Raw genomic sequence first — 16822 nt, forward strand, 5'->3', positions numbered from 1 at the left:
TCTACTAAAACTAGCCTGGAAAGAAATGCCAAGGGAACACATAAATTATAGATTAATTAATTTATAGTAGAGACAAAGTGGCACTTACTTTCTGTCTTTGCCTCCTGATTCTCAACACACCCTTCTGCAGTGATCAGCCTGCAATCCATGAAACTGCATTGTTCACTTGAGCTAATGGTGTCTTCTGTCTCACATGCAGGGACAATTGTCCTTAGTTTTTCTGCTCTTCTGTCCAGGTAGCCTTCCAAATAATTTTTCTTCCCAAGGGACAGACTTAAGCCAGCCTATGTAACCAAGTAGCAGAACTCCTCAGGAACAGACAACTTTCTGGGTTGCATCTGAAAAATCAAGCACTATACTGTATATGTCCATATCCTAGGAAAAGTACATGGGTTTTTTGTATGTGTGTTTTCCCTCCTCAGACACATCTGAGTGGGGACATCAAGCCAATCAGGAGTGGACCGGATGCTACTCAGTCATTGGTTACCTCACTGAAGATACTGGCAAGACTTTTGGGGTGAAATGAGAGTCCTGGCTAAGAGGAGCATGAACGTACTTAGAGGACCTCAAGGACTGTGGAGAGACCAATGGCACCAAGTAACGCTCCACTGGCAGTTCCTGGAGCAGGAATTCTGGGAGAGGGAGATGGACAGAGAGCTCCTGTTGGAGCATTTTGGCTCTATGCTCTTCCCATTGCCCAGTCAGCAGCCACTGAACCAGCCTCTGCTAATGATGGGGAACGGAGGCCACCTTGAGTGCGACCCCTTTGCTTCCCCTTCGTTCAAATGAGTAAGAATATCTTGGCCTGCAGAAGGCAAGAGCAGAGGAACACGTTTCCACCTCTGTCTCTAGTGCCTTTGAATTACATAGGTCAGGAAACGCAGTGCAGAGAACGAGGATGGAGAAACCTGCTGAGGAAAGATGCTGAGAAGCAGATACTTTGTGGAAATCTAGATCCCAGTTCACTTAAATTCATGTTATTGTTTGCTCTGCTGAGGGAGAAGCATGTTGGCTTTCATTTCCTCCAAAATATATTTCCTAAATTAGAGGAAATATCTTTGGCCTATATTGGCCCTATCTTTACTGTTCTCCCTGTTGCATGCTGGCATGGAATATGCCTGGGACTTTAGGTTTCATTACTGCTTGTAGGTCAAGATTGGCCACATTTTGCAGTGTTTCTGAAGGAATAAATATATTTAGTATGTTAAAAGTGTCTTATCTTTCTTGCCTCTCTTAGCTTTTTTTATATTTCTTAACATTTTTAAGCACTCATCTCTCCCTTACTGGCTAGTCTTACGCAAACAGTGGTATTTCCCCATAAATTTTAGGCTTACATGCACAGTGCACCTTCTACCATGTAAGCATGTCAGCCTCATGGACTGCTATATCTCCTAGATGACTGTAAGCAGTGGATCACAAATTCTGATCTGGGAAGAGCTGACCTTAAGGGTCTTTCTTGATAGTTATGAAACATGCACCGGGCTACCTCAGTGTCTGTGTCATTTGAGAAAGTAGTGGTAAAGTGATCCAATACAGTTTGCTTTGAATATCCCTGTTGAATGACCCTGTGAGACCTAAAAGTTTAGTGGAATGGACCTAAAGGAGCCCATCTACTGGCAACTTGTCACATGGAAAATCACCAGGATGGGAATCTGACCTAGGTGTGTTCCTGTTTGTAAGCAGGAGGAAGTTCTGACATGCCTGTGCAAGAGCTTGGCACTTTATGCTAAATAGTTTGACACTGAGACAGCCTGCAGATCTCAGTAATTTGTTTCAACCTTCCCATTGCTTTGTTAAACTTTCTTAGTTAACTGTTCTATAATACTGGTTAATGTTTGTGTATTTTCCTGCCTTCTCGTGTTACACCTGTCCAGAAAACCAGCAGTAACAATTTATAAGCTCTATGGCATGAAAAGTGTGCTTTTTATAGTCCCTTTGTTCTGTCTGGAATTTCACATAAGACCAAACATGATAGTCTGATAGTAGCTGTGGGAATGGGAGGCCAAGACTGGGTCTTCACTGCCCTTTATACTCAGTTTCACGTCTCTTCATATTATATTTAGGCTTCTAAGTCTCTGATCTCCAAAATAAGGCATCCGTTGATTTTAATGAATGTCTAGATGTATTTGATACTTAAATGCAGATGGTGTGACTCACTCCGCTTTACTACGCCTAAGTCTGTGACTTAAAAATTCAGTTAGATTTGTCCTTTCATACGGTTATCCAGCATGGAGACAAAGAAGTGGTGTTTCTACTAAATGATGTAGCAACTAGAACATAAGGTATGCAAGCCAGTTCACTTGTTTTCTGCTCCTAGGTGGAAAAACTAGCTGTGGATGAGTCATTTCTTCTTACTGTTTCTGATTGCTGTATAATAAAGTTATGCCACAAAAAATTAAGCCTGTGTGTAACAATAAGCATGATGATGTTGAATGCTTGCATTTCACAGAATACTCAGGAGTCAGACTTCAGGATACTGTGTGATGCAGCCACTCTCACGTTCTTCATCCAGTGTAAGCAGTTGTTGTAGTGGATTAAGGGAAAATGGAGCATCTGAGGAAGAGGAGAATGACAGGGTGGGTGTCTGATCTCTAACAGAGGCTACCCTGCCTGATTTTACCAAGTGCATTATTAAAACACGTCTTCTTTGCCCTCTCCAGGAGCTGACGTGCTCTCTTGAGGGCCCTCCAAAACAGGATTCAATGGTTCAGAATATGTGGCTGGATGACAGTGACTGCACACCCAGTACTTCTAGCTCACCAGGTAAAAAAAGAAAGAATAAAAAGAAAAAATCCTCTACTTATGCTTCTAGAAGCGTATGGGAGGTTGAGCTGCATCCTTTATATGCTGTACTTAAGATCTGAGAAGTGTAGGTAGATGATAGAGAAATGGGGAGAGAAACTGGCATGCAAACTTTAATGCGGAGAGAATGTTTCAGTAGCATGAATAAATAGTGCTGTACATACTGCAGACAGAGTTACAGTAGACTGCAAAGAATGAACATGTTTGTGTTTCTGTGGAGAGCTATGGTTGCATTTCTGAATCAGTGCCCATACTTCTTTATAAACTACACAGTTTGGATATAGGAATTATGGAAACAGTGTTTCCTGAACTAAGCAGTGTGCTTCTCAGAATGGGGGTAATCAGGTAGCTAACCTATACTGAGCTTTTTTTTGGCTAGGCTCTTTAGTCAATCTTACTTGATTAAAGCTGAAGTAGTTGATTAAAGTCAGCTTGGATCCATTCACAGTCCAAAGAGATGATTATAGTCTTCTTTTCGGTCCCATAGCAGGGAGAACTATCGTATTACCTGCTGCTGAGGTTGTATCACCTGCACTGATCTCAGACCCTGTTTGCAGTTGTTGTTTCGCTTTGTTAAAATGAACTGGTTTGTACTAAAGCATTTCATGTTGAGAATCAGTCTAAAGCTAAAATTAGGGAAAATTTAAATCAGTTTCAACCTGTTTCTGAGAGGCTGAGAGGACTGTGTAAGATTTTGGGAAAGTATGATTGAGAAGACTAAGCTTTTGAGTTTGGGAAGTCATTAGAAACTGTGAAAGGCAAAACTTAACAATTGTTGCCAAAAGACTGGAATAGGAGCATGTTGAGATGGTAAGAGATACTAGGGATTATGTTTATGGCAAGTGAAAGAGTTGGTTGGAAGGGACAGTGAAATCTTTGTAGGAATTGTGTGAAAAGGGATTGTTGATAAAGATAACAAGCATCAGAAAGTGGAGCCAGTTTACTTTGAAGACAGAGTTAGGTCTTAGTCTCCACAGCTGCCCCATATGAGATGTCAGTAGTGGCCCTGCTTAAAATTGTCTGTATCTTAGCGACAGCATTGAGGATGTGATACTGTCAGATGTTCTGCAGAGACCTCTGTTCTGTGAGATGTTTGTAAGATTTCTCCACTTTGCAGAACAACTCACAGCATGAGTGCTTGTATGCTTAGAGACACAAGAGAACTCAAGGTGCTGGTGTTGAAACTCTGGGAGAACAGGAAAAACAAGTGGGATTATTGATCATGCAGAGGAAGAGGAGAGCCATGCCATATGCTACAATTAGGAGCTGGGGTGCTATATACAAATATTGCTTGTTCTGAAGGAGAGACATAAAGGTGTTAAATGTGGTGATATGAAAAAGCAGCATGTTAGGGACCTTCACAACAGAAGACAACCAATGAGCTGCTATTATGAGGCAGAAGGTAGGAATGAGCTTCAATAGGTCCTTCTTTTGAAAGCTTGGAAGAAGGAGTTCAGTGTCATCAGCTCAGAGCAAGAGTGATAAAAAAATACTGTAGGGCCAGGAGGCTCAACACCATGAAATTGTCTCTTTTGTAAGGGATCTGGAAATGACACCATAAAGGCAATAGTTGCTCTGTGCCTCACAGAGGGTTTTCACTTGTGTCACCATGACATTGTCCAGGTTACCATTTCCATGTATTTCTGGGATTATCTTGAGTGGGCCACAGCTCCGCTCACAAATTCACACCTATTGCCTTTGTGGCATGACACTGAGAACAGGCAGGTGTGAGAAAGATGGATGCTTTTTAGTGGCCTCTGCTGCTCTTCCCAAGATAGTTTCCCTATCTGCTGACTCCTTATTGTCCCACAAGTATATAAATCATGCATCACCAAGAATAATCATTGCAGAGAATGCGATATAATGTTCAACATAATTTTTAGGTTTTATAGACTCCACTGTGAGTGGCAATGATCTGATACTGACACTGCAAAACTTTCACTGTGCTTTCTCAGTACCTTGGCATGGTCAGACAGCTGCACCCTGTAGGAGTGGTGATTTTCTGCTGTACCATATCTATTCTTATACCTTCACTGCATACATGTAAAAAAACCAAACCTATATACGGGTACACCAACAAACCTGCAGGTGTGTATGTGGGCTTCTGATTTGTGCTAAGAGAGCCATTGTTAAAATGGATAAACATGGATACTTTTCGGATTAGTTGAAATCAATTCATCTAATCAGGAGACTGCAGAAATGTAGTTACACGTGTGTGTGAGGTACGAAGTAGCAGAGTCAAGCCTGCATTCTCTAAGCATAAGGTGAAATCTTGCTCTTCTGAATTTGAAAATTTATTTCCAGAAATTCTGACAGTTCTTGAGCTAGAAAGAGATAGGATTAAGACCAATTTTTTGTGCTAAAAAAAAAGAAGGAAAACCACAGGGATGATACATTTATTTTGATTTTTGCAAATACTAAAAATTTTCTGTTCATTTACTACATCCAGTCCTGATGGAAGACTAATTACCACAAGATCAAGTGTGGCAATACATGTTAGTATTCCTAGACAAAATTACATTTAAATGAATATTGGTAATTTGGGTTAATCTGTGCTACAGGGAAGAACTGTAATTATCCCTAACTGAACATAATAAACTGAAGATATGCCAGAGTTAAACTAAACAAAGCAAAGAAAGCCCCTTGGGACACAGAGAGGCATCCTGGTGTTTTAGTTTTGCCCTTTACTGAGCTATACAATAACTATTCAGCCACAGTTAATGCACTGTGTAAAATCAGACTGAATTGGTTTTGGTTTTTTTCCAGAGAAACATAAGACATGCCCACTGTAAGTCTAGGTCTTACACTGAATGATTCCAGAATTCCTAATCATGTACACGTTCTTGGGTTCTCCAAGTTGCCTTTCAGATTAAGAGAAAAATGTTACAAAAAGGAAAAAAAAGTGTCAGCAGTCTGTAGTCATTATGCTCCCAGATAAAGACACAGAGAGCTGCCATTGCCAAAATATTTTTTGATTTGGCTTTAAAGTACAAACATGTCTCATATGCCAGTTCATATCACATGAGGCAGAGGTGACTTTCCTCTTAGCCTCAAGGGCAGGACATAAATCCAGCTATAACTCTCTTTAACACTTCTAGTGTTATATTCTTAGAGATAAGGCATTAAGGTTGCACAGATGTATTTAGTAATGGCATTTCTTAGCTTGACTGCATGAATTGTCACTTACTGGAACCTGCTGTATTATTTTAAACTATTTTTTGTGTGTAACATTAGACTGATACAGAAATCAAAAACAGACTCATGAAAACCTTTGTAAAGGTTGGAAAATTCCTTTATTACTCATTAGATAGCTACAGGTGTAGCTTCTTTAGGCAAGAAGCCAAAGAGCTGTGTCATTGAAACAGTCTGGAACCAGTGGCCAGTGATTTTTTTGAATGAATGAATGAAATGAAAATAGTCACCTTCCTCGTGTTTCAAGCTAGAATGAGAAATAGGTCAAGGTAACATTAGTCAAGTTGGCCATAGATACATTCCTTTCACTCTTACCTGTGGATGAGTCACAGATCTGTGAAAAGATTGGGGTAAAACCAGCTATATGTGCAACTCCTGGGATGCCCTCTTGATTATTTCTTTATTGTTCTGTGCTTGGTTCCCTTCTAGGAAGCAGGTTGCTTCCTTCCAGCAGTGTTGCTGGCTCCACTGGAAAAGGAAAAGGCAGCAAAGCAGATGCTCAGCACCATAATCCAGTAAGTGCTTTAATAAAATGTTTCCTTCTCACTTGAACAAAGATAAAGATGGGAGAAGAGAGGAACTTTATTTAGGAGGCTTTGCTTGCTGAGGGTTGAAAGGGCAATGAGAAGGTACTTGCAGAGGGAGGTTAAAGAACTACCTTGTTCTGCAGGCCTCCATTTTGTGCTGTGTGTGATGTCACCGCTGGAGGACTGTCTTGGTGCACACTGGGTGAGGAGCACAGGTAACGGACCTGGAGGAGCGCTGTAGGCCCTTGGCTCAGGATGGAGGCAGGCCCTGGGCCATCCCTGGCCTCACTGAAACCGTGCAGCAATTACTGTACGGCTCCACAGTAAACAGAGTTAATCCTACACCTTCTTCCCCAAACGATCTTCCATGGCCAGCTGACTCTGGCCTGCCTAATGTACCTAAGCTCTCCCTTTCTTGGTTGCCTCCTTCCTCTCAGGGAACAGCATTTCCCATGGAGACACTGCTCTCTGCTCTAATCTAGGCAGTTTTTTTCCTCTTCTTTTTTGTTTGTTTGTTCAATTTCCTTTGCTCAGATGCAATCTAGCTTTCTCTGTGCCTATCTACTGCTTCTTATAGTTTCATTACTCTACAGACCCCCTTTCTTTTGCTCATTTTGTAATGTTGTCCCTATCTGTTCACCTGCTTGTTTGCTTTTAGCCTAGTATTGGTGGGACCTACTTGTCCACGCCAGTTTCACAGCTTTTCCAGACATGGGAAGTGGGACTTGATCTCCTGGAGAGATCTGTAAGAGCAAAGGGGAACACACCTTCAGGTTTGTTCTCTACAATTCATAGTCCAGTTTTGCTTGTGTTGCTGAGAGTATCTCTTTTCGCTTGGTATATTCCTTTCCTTGCTCAGTATCTTCTCTGGCCTGACAGCTAAACAACATGCTGCCTTGAAAGTGGTGTGGATGTGAGGCTCTCAGGAACTAGTTTGGTATATAGTGAAGTAGAAGGGGTATCATCTTTATAGAAGAAAATTCTTCCACCTATTGCTAAATAATCCTGAACAGCTGGTAGTTCTTATTACTGCTGTTTAGATCCTCAGTGTTTTTTCAATGTTCAGCTTTTAGCTGCCCTGCCACCTTGTGGCATTCAGAGCAGTCAGGTCAGCAGTCAGCATTCAAAGTCAGTCACCACCACTCCTTGTGGTGGTGGTCACTGGTGACACAGGAGATCAGAAAGGGAAGCCAGGTAAAGAAGCTGTTACTTATCACTGAGACTACTGCAATGCACACTACAACAAAGACAAGTACAGAGCATGACAGTGTAGCTGCCAGCCGAGCTTGTGCTCTGTAACCCTGGAGCAAGGTTGTCTGAACAAGAGGCAGAACTCCATCAAAATTCTGCTCCCAAATAGGCAAATTTTGCTCAAAGTATGTATACAGTCAGAATTACAACAATTTGCAAACTCACTGATATAAATGCAAAAGCTGTGGTTTTGCATTTACTGGTGGTTATTATAGGCACTAAGCAATGGAAGGAAAATCCCGAGTTTGGGTTTTTCTTATCTCAGTAGTGTTTTAAGTATTATTTTAGTACCTAAGGTTTTGAGCATTTAGTTTCCACTGATCTGAAGTAGGTCTAAGGGCCTTTAAAATAGTTTTGTGAAATATATCACAGTCTGCAAGATCCATCTCATTTGGTACACCTGCTAAATCAACAACATTCTGCCACAAAGGCTGGTTATTTTTCAATCAGTCTGGTTCAAATGATTAAATTTCATGAGATCCTGGCTTTTACCTTGAGATTATCTCCAGATGTTCCTTGAATTCTCACCAGAGTTCATTACTTCCACAAAAGGGCATTTTACCCACTTAGAGATAGCACGACTGGCTTAAAGTGATGTTTTAGTCATTCCATTTTATCACCTCAGAATCACTTTGATAGCACAGATTGGAGACAAGAAAATTTCAGGAGAGAAGTGGTAAAAAATTGCTATAACATGGCTTCAGGGGACTCAAAGAAAACTATGGTACCTACATACAAGTCATTCTAACTCCTTTTGTATCTCAAAAAGATTACCTGAAGTTCCAGGCTGGATTTGCCCAAAGACTAATGGGTGCACTAGTAGAAAGGGGGAAGGGGGTTCTTAAGTTATAGGATATTTCCTGAAGAACTGAAAGAGGTATAAGAAGGCAAAATTGTGGATGGGGGAACATGATACTCCCAAAGCACTTATAGCTGTAAGAACATGAAAGATACAGATTTTTTTTCTGATGCTTTGTTCCAGGATTTGCTGTTCAAATTAACAAGTGTGAACATGCTTTACCTTAAAGTTCAGAAAAAGACAAAACCCAGAATTCCAGCTGCTGCTAGTTCTTCTGCTTCATTCAGTGATGCATCAGAGACAGCCTGGGATCATTGAGAAATCAAGCTTCATACAAATCAAATTAGTTTCAATGTGTTACTCCAATTCAGCCAATACAGGGCCAGGATCAAACTGTTTCCATGGAAATGTCTTAATTTTATTGTTTCCACACCTTTCCCTCTGCAGACTATGTGATGGAAAGTCCCTCATAGCCATATCCAAATCACCTTTGGATAGGCAGCAGTTAGGGCATCCTTGAGGAAGCAAAATACAATCTGGTTCAGTTACCAGCTAAACTTGCATGGTGATTACCACTGTCCTGCGAAGACATTACTGTAAAACTTGCATTAACTAAAAACTCCTGCAAGGTCTGGGATTGGTGCTGCACATGTATGGTGGTTTCCTCAAATGTCAGTCACTGCAGAGCAAGGTGTACAAAATACTGTTCAGGATGGGGACAGTTCCTTTTGAAATACTTGACTGGTTCCCTAGACTTTTCTTTGGGCTTGAATTGTGTCCCCTCCAGTTGCCACGCTGCTAAGTAAAAGGAAGCATGAATACCTTATCCTGTGCTTCTAGTGCCTATGTAGTATATTGGATTTAAAATAAAAAAAGAATGTGGCCAGCTTCTCTTAGGTTGTGTGTGTGTGTGTGTTTACAAAGGACAAGCAGGAAGACGTGAGAAGTCCAGAGATCACAGTCCCATTACAATTTAACCCTCATGTTTTAGGGTAAACGAAAAGAGGACTAACGAGAAAAGAAGAATGTTTGATCTGCAAGAAGTTAAATATTTAATGTTTTATCTTTCATGTTAGTCTGTGATCTGTTGAAAAAAACCAAGCACATTTGTACTGGTAAAGACCTCACCAAACTGTAATACTGGCAAACCTTGAAATTCTTCCTAATTGGAGATGAGATCAAGCTGTAAAAGTAACTGTTATTGATCAGAAAGCCATCTCTCCCTAAAATTGATATATTCAGATAATCACTGAAGATTGACTGTGTGTATATATATATGTATTTTCCTTCTTGTATACTTCCCCAGGACTTTTCACAGCTTGGCACTTGGGGTTGGTCCCAGCCATTTTTCACCTACAAGACAAACCACACAAAAGAGACAGAATTTAATACGCAGGAGTAATTCAGCAGTCATATTTCTGCACCAGGATGATTATTCCTACTCTTTTGAAGGGTAACTACTGAGACAGAATACAGATCTGTATGTGGTTTGACTTCAGACAGCTGCATAAATCCTTCACTGTCTAGGAACAGCTGAAGCTGTACAGAAGAATTTTTCCTCTGTTAGACATGAGAAATTTGGTGGGTCTGGGGTATTGCACATGAGGGTCAAACCAATTCTTTTTAGGACTCCTTTTTAGGGGGGCTGGGGACTAAGAAAGCAAAAAAGAGTGGAAGGCTCGGGAGTCAGAGAAACAGAAAGAAAATCTGAGTAAGTCCTTGGAGTTGAGATTAGAAACCAGGCCACAACATTCTAATGAGGACTAGTGACTACTGTAGTGGGTGTTGGGTACTCATCTTTCTCACTCTCATTTTATGGAATCAGAAACCCATTAAGAGAAAAAAAAACAAACTCAAAAAATTTCCTTTCTGTTTAAGCCTATGACTAATATTAATTTACATTAATATTTTCTGCTGAATTTTTTCAACAAATGCATGAGAACTAGTTATGTGCATAACTCTTTCTAGTGACATACTCTCTCAAGTGCCAAATCTTGAGATCAATAGAGAAATGCCCTCTAACCCATTAAAACAGGTGACTTGATTTTTTAACACAGCCTATTTCAATCTCTTTAAAAATTTAAAGTGTGCATTCTGTGGTAGAAAAATGAAAATAAGGATGTTTAATATATGAATATCTGTTACAAATTTGTGTAGGTAGACACAAGTTATGCAAGGTATGTATAGGTTGGGGAGCTGTAATGATGTGCTTTTTGTTAAAGAGATAGAAAATGAAAATGTTAAAACTAAAAATATTTGAAAGACCTTAAGAGCGTTTTATTCAGCTGCATTATGTATTTCATTAAAAGAGGGTGACAGTCTGAAACCAGAAGTGATGTTATTAGGTAGACTCACCTATAACGCTGCCTAGCAGCTCTAAACGATCAGAGCCAAAAAAGAGATGAGGTTCCCCATTATAATGTGCCACAACAGCAGGCATCCCAAATGCCTATTAACACCAGGGAGATGAAACAGAGAATGTTATAATGAGAAAATTTCTTGCAGACACGTCATCAGTATTCAGGAATGAACCCCAATAAGTTTGACTTTTTTTCCTCCCCTTCTTTTCACCTTCTTCATTCTTGAAGTCTAATGGAGCCATCAGAAGATAGGTGACTCTCCAGACCTTGTGTGCCCCTTTTGAAGGAGCAAAAAAAGTAGCCTGATAAATCCACAGTTCTATTTCAAGTAGTGATAAGTGGTGTCTTGTGGTACTGGTCCCCTCCTTGCTGTCCAGCTGGAATAAGCTGAATGGGTCAACCTGGTTTTCCCATATGACAGTGAAATAAACTACCAACAACAGTGAGTTAGCTTTCACACATTCAAGAAGCAAAGAGCACCCAACAGAGATGGTCTGTATAGTGCTTTCTAATCATCACCTTCATTGTTCCTTGCTTCCCCATATTCATAATAGAGAAGGAATGCATAGCTGTGAAGCCCAATGGCATTGGAAGCGTCTCACCCCATATTTCATTGCTTCATCTGTTGTCTCTCTCAGTCGGTCCTTCACTGTAAGGGATGAAATCATTTCAAGTGCCTTCTGGGAGAGCTCTGATGATAGCCCAGCCTGTCGGGCAACCTGAGAAAAGATGATATAATTAGGAGTACCTTATTAGTAAATACTCTAATTCCTACTATGGTCTAATTAATTTAATCCTTAGTATTATCACCCAAGGTCTATTGCAAAAAAAATTTCAAAATACTCTTGAAGCACTTCTTGCACAATTGTCTTGCTGTGTGCCCAACCCATTCATCATTTAACAGTTCTCAGATACAAAGTAGAAGAGACATTTTAAACTTCCAAAATCTGCACATTATTTTAAGGAGTTCCTAAACATAAAAGGGAAAAAAACACCCCTAAGTTGAACCTCTAATACAACGACTCATAAATAAATTACCAAATAAATTACAATAAATTACAAAAACCTCAAACTGGTATTATGAAAACAAAATCTTACTGTACAAGCCTATCAAGACAGAAACAGTTTGTATGGCAAATGTGGCCACATGGGTTCTGTAAGTGTCTGCATGAAAGTCAGTCACTGTAACTCACGGAGGTTAAACAGTTGCTGGTATTACTGCTGTATCTTTTTCACCTCCTCTGTGCTTCTGCCACACAGGAAGGAGATAAAGTAGCCAAAGTTAAAGGTCCGATGTTTATGAGATAAAACTGAGATTACAATTACTTTTAATAAAGTATTTCACTAAAAAAAGAGCTTAACTTGCCTGCCATCTACCTGAATGGCATGCTTTTTCTTTTTTTTTTTGATTAAAAAACCCCAAAACAACAACAACAAAACAAACCAAAAACCCCCAACCAAACCAAAACAAAACCCACCAACAAAAAACAAACCAATAAACCAACATTGCATATGGACCACTAATCCTGCACATGCAGGTATTACTGATTTTTTCTTTCAATCGCTTTTTTTTGTTTAGCATCCACATTTTCTTGTACCTTCTCCTACTTGCACATCAGGGAGATTAGGAGCTCTTTTTTACTGTGCTTGAACAGGAGATTAAACAAATGTAGCACTGGATGAGACCAAAATGCTGTGTATGCTTGATAGCCAGTGTTCAGACTGCAGTATTTACACTGCAAGTATTAGATTGCAGTGATGTAGTATCTAGTCCTCACCATTTTAAGGGCAGAAGGACTACTTAAATAGACTGAGGCAGAATTCAGACTATACATTGCTGCTATAGCAATTTATGTGAAGTTATTGCTGACAAAAATAAAGAAGTAAAAAAATATTAAGGAACTGTTATCAAGTAAAAAACATTCCATTTTTCTAATTGATGTGTAAAATAAATTCGCCTATAATGACTCAGATGAAAGGGTTGGGACCCCTCACCAAGGACCCCTTTGGACGGCAAATTTTCAGAAGAGAGGAAAGTGTAGTACTTGCTGCAGGGGTGAATGAAGACAGACACAAGCAAACAAGAGGACATCTACTTGTCTGCCTCAATGAACATAGGGGGATTCTTATTGACTGCCAAACAGTGACTAAACTTAAGATCTTTCTGAGTGTGAAGTCTGACTCTGAAGTTCTGCATGTCCTTGCTTTATTTAAATAATGATGGATTAAGAGACTATGTGGGGATGTTCTGTATATATTTATGTACTGGGTCTGGTTGGGATGGAGCTACTTTCCTTCATAGCAGCTCCTATGGTTTTGTTTCAGATTTGTGACCAAAACAATGCTGATAACATACTAATTGGTTTAGATATTGATGAACGGTGTTTGCATAGTGTCAAGGCATTCTCTGTTTCTCACTCTGCCCCCACAGTGAATAAATGGGGGGTTCACAACATGTTGGGAGATGACACAAGGCAGATGACCTGAACTAACCAAAGAGATATACCATGCCATATAACAGGCTGAGCAATAATTAGTGGGGAGGCAGTTTAAGGAGGTTAACTTCCTTTTGCTTGGGAACTGGCTTGGCATCAGACTACCTGTAGGAGGTGGTGAGTGATGGCCTTTGCTGTGTTTTCTTTCACTCTTCTTCCACTTTTGCTTATTAAGCAATTTTATCTCAACCTACAAGTTTTCTTGCTTTTATTCTTCTTTACCTCTTCCCCTGTCCTCCTGGGCAGTGGGAGGAAGCAAGTGAATGTCTGTGTGGTGCTCAGCTGCCTACCAGGGTTAGCACACCACAGTTTAATTATATCCTTCAAATCTTGCCTCTTGAAAAGGGAAAAGGCAAGCCTTTGCTGAAATTCTGGTAAAAAAGGTACACTAAGAGGAAGCTGAAGTGCAAGGACTAGACTGAGGGAAAAGCAAGACTGCAAAGACTGCAAGTTTCAAATTTCAATTAGGGACATTGGATAGGAGAGACTAGTCGTGGACAATTCCTCTCTTTTCTTCATATTAAAAGAACTTATAAAATAATGTAGAAAGGAGAGCACTTAAAGAGGATCTCCTGGTATATGAACTTACATGCCATGACAGCTTTTACTATAATAAACAAAATCTAAACATCAAAAGAAAATACATCAAGAGTGTAATTTCTAAGCATACAAAAGGGCAGTGCAGCACAGAGCTTATCAGAAAGCCTGGCTCCATCACTCCATGGAAAGTCAACTTCCCCAAAGTGTTGCATTTTACATGAACATTTCATATGGCAGCAATACTTCAATGTATTCTGGAGAAATACTTTGTACTTTCAAGACTTAATAAAGCAGTATTAATAGATAACTAATTGTCCATCCTGGGTATCTTGCCACGTGAATTAACAAAAAAAAAAAAAGGGGATTCTGGTTCTGAATGTGATGCAAGCATGAAAAGAATAAAACCCCACATTCCAAACAGAGCTTCTAGGCAAATTAAATCCATTTTTTTCTACCTGAAATTTTTCAAAACTCCAAGTGTTCATTTGACTAAGCTGTCTTCATGTTTATTACTGATCCAAGTCATCAGTAAGAATCTGTATTAGAAATGCAGAAGCACCAAAAAAAGGAGACACTTACAGTCAATATGTTCTCTGGCTGACTGATATCTTCATGCTGGTAAAAGAATAAAATAAGTAAATCAGTACTTAAGAACAAAAGCTCAGCTCCAGACTTGAAAGCAAGTTTTCTAACAAAATAGAAATAAAACCAATATACTAGTTGCTGGAGAAATTTCCTCAGAAAAGGTATTAAGTCACCTAATCTAGGAAGTTTTTTCTAATAGGAAACCACTGATCCACTCGGCCTGTAGGACTCATCATATGATGAGTAAACTAAAAGAAGTAAATTAAGGCGACTATAAACTAGTTCTTTTCACAGTGGTTCCTGAACTACTATGACCTTAAGATCCTCCTATGACTCTTCATTAAAAGACATTTTCTTTCTCTTGCTTGAATCCCACATTTGAATGGTGTGGGATAGGAAGGGTGAGAGAAAGGATCAAAAAGTTGGCTTCATAAAATACTGACCTGTGACCAGAAACGTATCCAGAACTCCCTAGATAAGGGTTCCAGGTATTCTGGTTTTGTCATATCAATGGCTGTGATAAAGCGCATGGCCGGAAGACTGCCTGGGATTAGTGGGGAGACAGAGAAACACACTGAAACAAGGCACAGGTTCAGGAACAGAGATGGTCTGCATGAGTGCTACCTAAGAACAGTATGACCTCCTCTGTAACAGGCCCGATAAATCCACAGTCTTTAATAGTAAAGCTTATGTTGATTCACAGTAGCTTATGTTGATTCGCAGTCAATTATCTCCCAATGATATTATGTGAATGATATCATTCACAGCCATATTTCTCCAGAAATTTCTTTTATGGTTAAAAATGCACAGGCTTCATATTGCTCATAGATACAGAAAAAGGCTGCGGACAGGGAATGAATTTTCACCTTTACTGTTAGGGAGAACTCGAACCAGAAGTGTTAGAGGTGAGAAACACCAGCTAAGCTAAGTCTCTTTCTTACTTGTACGAAAAATACGTTGGAAGTCATCTCCGGAAATTTTTACAGGCACTTGGTAGTATTTTGCCATTCTTTTTATATCCTTCAGCAGGTATTCAGCACGCTTGGGTAACATTGCTGGTGGCTTGTTACCTTTAAGGAAAAAATTCTGTTGAGATTTCCAACTGTATTATAATACTGGACAAACCAACACTGGACAAATTAGACCTCATATGTACATGTGCCTAAGGAAGAGTATAATTTCTTATTGGCTTACTGAAACATACTCAGCTTTTCCAAAGATAATGCTAGGATTTAAACATGATTTATTTTGGTTTTGCACAGATCAACCCTTTAAGATAGCAGAATCAGTTTTAAACCAAGGTACAAATGTCCTAGCAGGGATTTTTGTTGATTCAGACTTTTAAGACAGACAACTACTAATGCATTGGTAAACCAATGTAGAGACTTGTTAATTTCATGATTTGTAAGTCTCAGTGATCAATTTGTTCTAATAAGGCCATGAGTACTGTTTTAGGACATACTTGGATCCTTCCTGCATATTACAAAGTGCAAGAGTTCCACAAATTATTTCTGGTTTCAACTCAACAGAAAACTTTAAGGAAAACACTCCATATCAAATTATTATTATGGTACTTTAGAACTGATGAACTTTGGCACAGACTGCCAAAGTCTGTGTGGGTATGTAGTTGCAACAGTGTGAAATTCTTTGTGAGTGATTTCTCAATCGCTACCGAGCTCCACAATCCTATGATTAATTTGTTATTGGTGCCAAAAATTAGTTTAAAGCAGGCTCTGTGGGCTCTGCACTCACCAAGAGTTTGCCCACTAGTGCCCTACTAGTGAAGAAGGTGCTGCCCTATAGATCTAATCTCTTTGTGTTGCCTACCAGTTTGTTGCATTATGCCACCAAGGAACGCTGGGCGAAAGCGCAGGTCAATATTCCAGATGTGCTGGTATCGGCAGAGAACCTGCAACATAAAAGAGTAATGATGGATTAAAAGTCAGAGGTGTCTGTAGAGCTGTGTGCAGGTAAGGCAGTAAATAGACACTTCAGATAAATCCTTTTCTATTTTATCAGTGACAGCCCTAAAGCCTTTTCTAGATGCTGCCAGAGAACTGATCTCAGAAAAACTGAGAGGACCATATTCGTATCATGACTGTAAAAGTCTAAGCAGGAATAAATAAGCGAAAGATCAAGCTCATGAGTGGACACTCACACCTGTTACACATCAAAACTATCTCTGAAGCAAAACGTTCAGCAGTAACTCCCGCTTAGGCACAGGCCATGCTGCCGTATGGCTGGGACACGCTTCCTTGGCGTTCCTGGATT

General features: G+C 39.8%; 2 protein-coding genes across 13 annotated transcripts in view; one reads left to right on the plus strand and one right to left on the minus strand.

The window, feature by feature from the left end:
* The window catches only part of RAP1GAP (RAP1 GTPase activating protein), a 44646-nt gene extending 35182 nt beyond the window's left edge, over positions 1–9464 (plus strand). For 7 of the 12 annotated variants that reach the window (XM_018074564.1, XM_018074563.1, XM_018074561.2 and 4 more), the window contains 5 exons: positions 2450–2576; positions 2661–2763; positions 6424–6509; positions 6665–6736; positions 8755–9464. In XM_018074564.1, the coding sequence (XP_017930053.1) occupies positions 2450–2576; positions 2661–2763; positions 6424–6509; positions 6665–6688 (340 nt within the window). In that variant the 3' untranslated portion in view covers positions 6689–6736; positions 8755–9464. The other 5 variants (XM_008927472.3, XM_018074565.2, XR_001920891.2 and 2 more) reach the window with 4 other exon arrangements.
* Positions 9465–9599: 135 nt separating this feature from the next.
* On the minus strand, positions 9600–16491 carry GSTK1 (glutathione S-transferase kappa 1). The gene is made up of 7 exons (XM_029960651.1): positions 16379–16491; positions 15493–15621; positions 14995–15095; positions 14546–14581; positions 11534–11650; positions 10927–11020; positions 9600–9924 (listed from the first exon to the last, which is right to left on the minus strand). The coding sequence occupies exons 1-7, from the start codon at positions 16467–16469 to the stop codon at positions 9884–9886; spliced, it is 609 nt and encodes a 202-aa protein (XP_029816511.1). The 5' UTR covers positions 16470–16491; the 3' UTR covers positions 9600–9883.
* Between the last annotated feature and the right edge of the window lie 331 nt (positions 16492–16822).

Source organism: Manacus vitellinus, unplaced genomic scaffold, assembly GCF_001715985.3.
Source record: "Manacus vitellinus isolate BGI_N305 unplaced genomic scaffold, ASM171598v3 scaffold_28_pilon, whole genome shotgun sequence".
Taxonomy (NCBI): domain Eukaryota; kingdom Metazoa; phylum Chordata; class Aves; order Passeriformes; family Pipridae; genus Manacus; species Manacus vitellinus.

Excerpts from the sequence above, each read along its gene's own strand:
- GSTK1 (XM_029960651.1), bottom strand. The coding sequence starts at position 16,469 with ATGTTGCAGGTTCTCTGCCGATACCAGCACATCTGGAATATTGACCTG. Across the intron at positions 11,651-14,545 it reads AGCCAGAGAACATATTGACT|GTTGCCCGACAGGCTGGGCT; the intron begins GTAAGTGTCTCC and ends ATCTTTTCTCAG. Across the intron at positions 9,925-10,926 it reads GCTGCTAGGCAGCGTTATAG|GTGAAAAATGGCTGGGACCA; the intron begins GTGAGTCTACCT and ends TTTGTCTTGTAG.